The sequence below is a fragment of the Ctenocephalides felis genome, unplaced genomic scaffold, assembly GCF_003426905.1.
Source record: "Ctenocephalides felis isolate EL2017-DRISC unplaced genomic scaffold, ASM342690v1 CF-g0.4_SCAFFOLD_03570, whole genome shotgun sequence".
In the NCBI taxonomy this organism is placed as follows: Eukaryota; Metazoa; Arthropoda; class Insecta; order Siphonaptera; family Pulicidae; genus Ctenocephalides; species Ctenocephalides felis.
The window spans coordinates 22,095,691-22,102,837 of NW_020539724.1; the positions used below are offsets into that span (position 1 = coordinate 22,095,691).

Genomic DNA, 7,147 nt, shown 5'->3' on the forward strand with positions numbered 1-7,147 from the left:
CTTTAGTATACAAAAGAACAAAGTTTGTAGTTTTGTTTTTTTTAGTGGATGAATTTCAATAATCTATCAATTCATCACTCAATATGCCAGTAAAATTATTTTACTTGGATATATTATATCTTGAATAATCATAGTTTATATAATCTGAATACTGAAGTGTACATTTCAACTACGAATTATTCAAAATTTCCATATCAAAATATAATAATTTTATAGACTTATTGAGTGATAACTAGTATAATTTGATAGATAGAAGACTATATAAGATAAATTTAGAAAAACATATCAACAAAAATTGATAGTGGAATGAAATTAAGAAAATAATACATGATTTCAATAAACTCCAATAAATAATAATGTAAAGAATAAAATATAGTCACAAATATGAAATTCTATAATCCCAAAAACCAGGTAAAATAAAATGAAGTTAATGAAATGAAACATAATAACCCAACATACCGATTCTTCTTAAATTGTCCAGTTCAGGAGGTGAATAATGTGTGAACCTACAAGATGCTCCAAAATTACAATGCATACCATTTAAAAATCTTACACATGGTTGTTTAGCTGATTCTTGTTGTATTATATCTCTTATATCTGAAAATAATAAAGAACAATAAGATAATGGTAAAGAACAATTGAATGGTTTGTTTTTAAATTAACAATTACATTCTAAATATGCTATATTAAAGTAATAATAAGAACAGTATTGATGAAACTACAATTGCATTATAAAATCAATAATATTTCAGTAAATTATCATTCTTACTTATTTACTTATTTTAATGTTATTTTCTTTGATCTGTTTATACAAAGCAATGAGTAGAGACTGTTAACAATATTGTATATTAAAAAGAAACATTATGATTATTTATTAGCAGTTGTGCCCAGCGAAAAATCTATAGTATATAATAATGATAATTATAGTATAGTAATATAATAACTATAATTATGATATTATGTGATGCAAGCGAACATATCTTCTCTGAACAATTTAATTTGAAATGTTTAAGGCAAATGTATGAAAAATTTATTTAAAATTCAGTCGTAAAACTATATATGTTCTAAAAAGAAATTATAATTAATTTTTGTATACAACTATCATGTCAAATTTTCAATCATCCCAATCCCAAAGAAAAGACAAACATGCCTTGTCAGACTGAACAATAATCTTTAATTGTATAGTATCTTGAAGAGTTGACGATGCTCAGTTATCTTTCTGGCACCGTTAATAACTTTTCTAAAATGTTGTATGAATTACTAAGACTTTATATAAATTGCTACAATGAATACACAAAAAGTCAAAAATTAAATCAATTCCAATTAATAAAAAAATGATATTTATATATCCTGACAGCAATTATCGTCTTATTACATTGGATGACAAGATACTTAAAAATTTAATTATGATTACAAAAATACACTTTTAAAAGTAGTTTGGAAATTATGCAAGGGATATATTCAATATAATCTAAATTAGATTATGCTAAATTTATTGTATATATGTTGATAATTTTATAACTTGCCTCTGTGTAATAATAAATATTCATTCTTAGCACGATTGTGTGCAAATCCATTCAAATGAGTTTTTCGTTTGGTGCCATCATCTTTAAACGAAATGTTGCAATAATCACAGTGATATTTTGCATTCATGATGAAATTGTACTTTAATTATGTTAATATTATTATAATTTATTTAAAAATACATGTCACTTGATTATATTTTTTTACTAGCCGTATTTATAATATTTATCAATTGTTAGGTTATGTAGTTGTAAACACTACGAATTATTGTCTGATCAATGAACGTCAAACAACACAACCCAAATGTCAAACAGCAACTTCCGCGTATGATTTGTCTGTATAAGCCACTGTCGCCAACATAAAATAACCTACAAAAAGATAAGATTCAAACCGTTTAACTTTTGAAATAACAAATTTATTCTATTGTTTACTTATAATCAGAATCTTATGATTGCATATATCACTTGAACAATTTTATAAATTGAATTATTTACTATTTAATTATCAATATATATCATGGTTTTCTTAATATTTGATTTATTAATTTGTTAAAGATTATTAAATATGTTTTATATTAAATATATTGAGATTCATTTTTCGATTTGTTATCATCATATTAAAACTGACAAAATGTTTTTCATAGTGATTTTTGGATAGCCCGGGTTTTTTCATATAAAAGTGAATGTTTCAAGTTACAAGATTTTTTATGAAACGTATCCATGTAAAACGAGAGATATGTGTTTTTTTGTATCGCGAATTAAATGCATTAAAGAATCTCAGACTGGGTCTTTTGTCTGGGTATTTCGGACTCAATACCGCCTGGGTATAATACCGACTAAAACCTCTGCTTTCCCTTGTCCCTGGTTTCTACAGAAACCGTCGTTAGGCTTAGTTCGTAGGGGAGGAGTCTAGAATATTAGAATTCTCGCACTGAAATTATAATTATCTTTTAGATGAGCGAAGTCCTGGTCGCTCTTTTCTCTTTGGTGTATTTTCAATAATTTGGTATACGGTTTGTATTGCAAGATGTCATAAATAATTACCAAAAGATTTGATTGCTAAGCTAACTTTTTGTATTAAATTTATACAAATGCAATATTTTCAACAAATGCATCCCTGACTGTCTTCCATCTGCACAATATTTAATACATTAATATTGATTTAAAATGGGTGCTAAGTTACAAAGCATATATTTTACATTGGTTATTTAAAACATTTTATTTTTATTTGATTTAAATACCTCATTTTATTATTAATCTTTTTATTGTCAATATATGCATTGCTTATGTTTATACTTTCAATGTACACATCGCCCGCGTCGAATAAATATTTGTTCACCCATTAGGCCGACTTTGAAAAATAAGTTTGGCAAATTGAATTAATATTTTGTCTAGAATATTCGGAAATCACCTGATCCACACCGAACGAGAAAGTATGACGCATACTTTGTATTTGATTAATTGCCAAATATTTGGCCTTTTGGCAATGATTGTAAATGATCGATTGTCTGATATTTGTTTTAAGAAAAAAAAGATATACATACATAAATGATTATTATTTACGCATTAAATAATTAACATTATTAACCCTTCTTGACCAAGTTTGTGTTTTCGATAGAAAATCTTATTTGCAAATTTCAAAAAATTAAAGACTCTATAAAATCGCGTTGATTAGTTTTGCAAGACTATCGGCTGAGTCATTCTTTAAAAAAAATATTAGGCGTGCAATTTTATCAGAAATCCTGAACCGACTTTGAAAATTCATAAAGAAATTGGAATTCAGGGTAATTAGTTTTTGGTAAAGATCAGCAAGACAGTAATAGCGTAATTAATTGTTGAATTTTTTTTGATGATGTGAAACTTTTCACAGTGAAAGAGTAGTATAGTTTTATTACGAAAATGATAACATTCAACCCTTTCGACTCGGATGCAACCGCTCCGGCGGCAAAATTCATTCATATAAATCTCGGAATTCGCGAGTGAAAAGGGTTAAATTTATAATAATAAAATTGCGATAAAACAGACCACAACATAGAGTTGATATGGCAACAGTATGTCACGATATTTTCTTTAAATAAATTGGTAGTAAAAACTGTCAAAATGCTATATATTTGCATTTATAACACATACGTGAAGTAAATTTTATGTGTAAAACGCCTGCTCGCACAACAAATACATTTAATAGTTTTTAGTACCATTTTATATGAAGAAATGAGCGTAACATAGCGTTGCCATAACAACGCTAACCGTAAAAACATTAATTCCTTTATTCGTTTTATCAAGTCCTGCATCCAAATATTTGTAGCATTCACACACGTTGTACGAAAACCAGAATTTGATAAAATAATTATTTCAAAATTTGAGTATAAACAATTGCATTTTGAACCCGTTTTTTAATTTCCGTTACCATGACTTGGCAGCTTTGTTTCGCTTCCGACTTCAGAGATGTCGCTATACTAACATTTAAAAATAGACATACGTCTGCGATTATCGTCTGCAGAACGTTCTAGTATCATCGCGACGTACGTCAATACTTCAGTCGTCAAATAGAGACAAAAGAGTGTCAAAGTCAAAAAGTCGATCGAATTTTTTTACAAACAATAAAATTATATATTTTGAGAAATTCTTTATTAAAAAAAAATAAAACAAAATGCCCCGTCGAGGAAGGTCTGCTAGCCCCCCACCAGCACCAAGACGGTAAGTTTTTCACTGTTAGATCCTTAATTATATTTTGTAACCTTAAAATATGTGTCTCTAGTTGCTAACATGCCGTCAATAATTCACTGTTACATAACCATTTAGTATTGCGTAAATTAATAGTTCCTCAAAACTTGAATTTATTTATATTGTTTTCAGAAACTAATTAAGGAAAATTACCCAAAGAGTTCAATGTTTTCGGCCGAAGGCAAATTGCATCACATTGAGCAATGCCATGGTCAAACTTTGAATTGAACATTTCTCATTAAACAACAATAATTTAATTGAGATTTTCTTGATTTAATATTATTATAGTAGATTTACATAAATTTATAAGCCATTCTTTCAGTTTTTTTATTTGTAACCCACCATCATTTTTTTTTTGCTTTTAGCAACTGATTTCTTTGTTCTTTTCTTCTACTAAATCTGATTTTTACCAACTCTAATTGTTCTAGTGCTTTTCTTTTCACTTCTAATTCTTCAAATTTTACTCAATTCAATTTCTATTTAATTTTAAATTAACTATTTTACCAAATACTACTCACTTATTATTTCTATGCAATAAACAATTCGAATTCTATTCAACTGAGCTATTCCTACCGCAATGTCACACATCACTTTCTCAATATACTTTTTAATAAGTTTATATGATTTTCCTTATATACATATAAATAAAATTAATGCTATTGATTTGTAGTTATTAGTCACTATTACTTTTAATGTATTAATTTATAATTTTCATATTGTGTGCTGGCTGGTGTTATTCGCAAATTATTTATAACATCTGAATGGATATGAATGATTGTCTGTTTGCTTCTGGTTTGTATGAATAAATAATCTTGGATATGTATGGTAATACTGTATATATTTTATTGCTAATATATATTTTGTATACTTCTTATTTGTAAATCATTTATCTTTACATATGCGTCTAAAATGATTTGTATTAACAAAACTTATCTATTGAATATTATAAAAAACATAAATATTTTCTAATTTCTCAATGTAACTTCCTTAATTTATAAATCATTTTCTTGTTTGATATAAACATTAACACTATATATTTGAAATATTTTAAAACATATTTACCAATTTCTCAATGCAAACCTTGTGTGATTATAATTTTAATATAAATATTTCTTACCTTCAATACTTCATTTTCCCTCACAAATACCTGCGTGCCCACGTTATGTCCATATTTTTAATTACAAAATAGTAATAATTCAACTTTCGCTTCTCCCAAACCTCATAACAGTGCTGCCTCATCGAATTTGCCAGCAAGGGCCCCTCCAGCAGCCCCGCCAGCCCATGCACCTGCAGCCGCTACACCCATGCAGGCCCAACAACAGCCATCTATGTTCCAGCAGATGGCTGCAACAGCTGGAGGAGTCGCTGTTGGATCCGCTGTGGTAAGTTAATAGTTCTCATAATTGCTAGATTGCTAGAAGCCCCAAAAATAATAAATCTAAGTAAAAAAATGCTTCATGTTAATTCTCTAAATATTTCATATTGGATTTTTGATCTTAAATTAAGATTCTTCGGGGGAAATATTTGAAATCTCTTACTGTTTTCACAAAATCTAAGAATGGTGTCAGACTTGCAGTAATACACAATTTATTATGTATAAGTTAGATACATCAAATTTTACACTGAATTAAATTAAATTCAAATTTGCTTTTCAAATGAACCTTTTACTACAGTTGGTACATATAGGTACCAAGTTGAAAATATCTGGACACTTATTTTTGTGCATAAAAGCAAAGCCTATATGTCCAGAAATTGAAAACAAAACTGAATTATGTTATTAAACATTTTTTTTAAGACTTCCATATGTTTCAAGTCCCAATTTGACTCTTCTTTAGTGAATGAACCTACAAAATATAAATATAATATTAATAAATATTAAAATTTATTAAATTATTAACAAAATGTTTATATTACAAAATTATTAAGTCAAGACTAATGTTGACAAAATTACACAAGGAGTATGTAACTAATCTGTTATATAAAATTGTCCATTCTACAAAAAAATTCTACAACCTCTATTCCTCCCAGGGTCATGTAGTAGGAGCCGGTATAACTGGTCTCTTCTCTGGTGGTTCCTCCAGTGAAGCAGCACCTGCACAAGCCCCTCAACAATTGCAACAACAAGCTGCTGCTTACCAAGGCCAAGAACCTACTGGACCTTGCGCATGGGAAATCAAACAATTCTTGCAATGCGCACAAGGACAATCTGATTTGACTTTGTGCGAAGGATTCAATGAGGCATTGAGACAATGCAAGACAGCTCATAGTATGTAATTGGAATAAAATTAAAAGCAAAAAGTGATGGTATTGTAGTAGTGACAAAACTGAACTGTGAGCACTTGTAGATAAATATGTATTGAAATTTATTAAAGGTTTGATATTTTTCTGATTCTGTACAAGTAATTTCTAATAATATTGTTTATTTTTAATATGATCAATCCAATTTTTTGCTCTGTAAATTTAATAAAATAAATTATTTGGCTTTGTTTACAGTTCCAATAGCATTGATGATCAAGTGATGAACAATAAATGAATCATTAGTATTTCAAGAGTTTTTCTTACATGTAAATATTCTATGTTAAATGTATCTTAACAGATTTTGTGCAATCAAAATTTAATATTTGAAGACTATCAACATTTTATGTGCCAGTGCTCCTAATAAATAGATAATATTAGTTCATATTTTAGAATCAATTTAAGTTTACCTGTAAAATATATGCAGTATATAATATAAATAGGGGTGTGCATTTTAAAGTTTGCATTGTAAAACCAAATACTTCAATACTTGTTATTGTTGCAATAAGCACCCCAAAATGTTGTAAATGAAGTTGCATGATGTGTTAAAAATATCAACGAATATTCAACAACATAAGTCAAGAATGAAATGTAATTTCTGTATA

At 27.9% G+C, this 7,147-nt stretch overlaps 2 protein-coding genes across 2 annotated transcripts; one reads left to right on the top strand and one right to left on the bottom strand.

Annotated features, from left to right (window-relative positions):
* Positions 1-427: 427 nt before the first annotated feature.
* On the bottom strand, positions 428-1,779 carry LOC113383597 (zinc finger matrin-type protein 5-like). Its single transcript, XM_026621850.1, has 2 exons — positions 1,527-1,779; positions 428-597 (listed from the first exon to the last, which is right to left on the bottom strand). Exons 1-2 carry the CDS (start codon positions 1,651-1,653, stop codon positions 428-430), a joined length of 297 nt encoding a protein of 98 aa, XP_026477635.1. The 5' UTR covers positions 1,654-1,779.
* A 2,259-nt stretch (positions 1,780-4,038) lies between these two features.
* LOC113382942 (coiled-coil-helix-coiled-coil-helix domain-containing protein 2-like) lies at positions 4,039-6,602 on the top strand. Its single transcript, XM_026621198.1, has 3 exons — positions 4,039-4,220; positions 5,476-5,629; positions 6,276-6,602. Exons 1-3 carry the CDS (start codon positions 4,174-4,176, stop codon positions 6,519-6,521), a joined length of 447 nt encoding a protein of 148 aa, XP_026476983.1. The 5' UTR covers positions 4,039-4,173; the 3' UTR covers positions 6,522-6,602.
* The last annotated feature ends 545 nt before the right edge of the window (positions 6,603-7,147 follow it).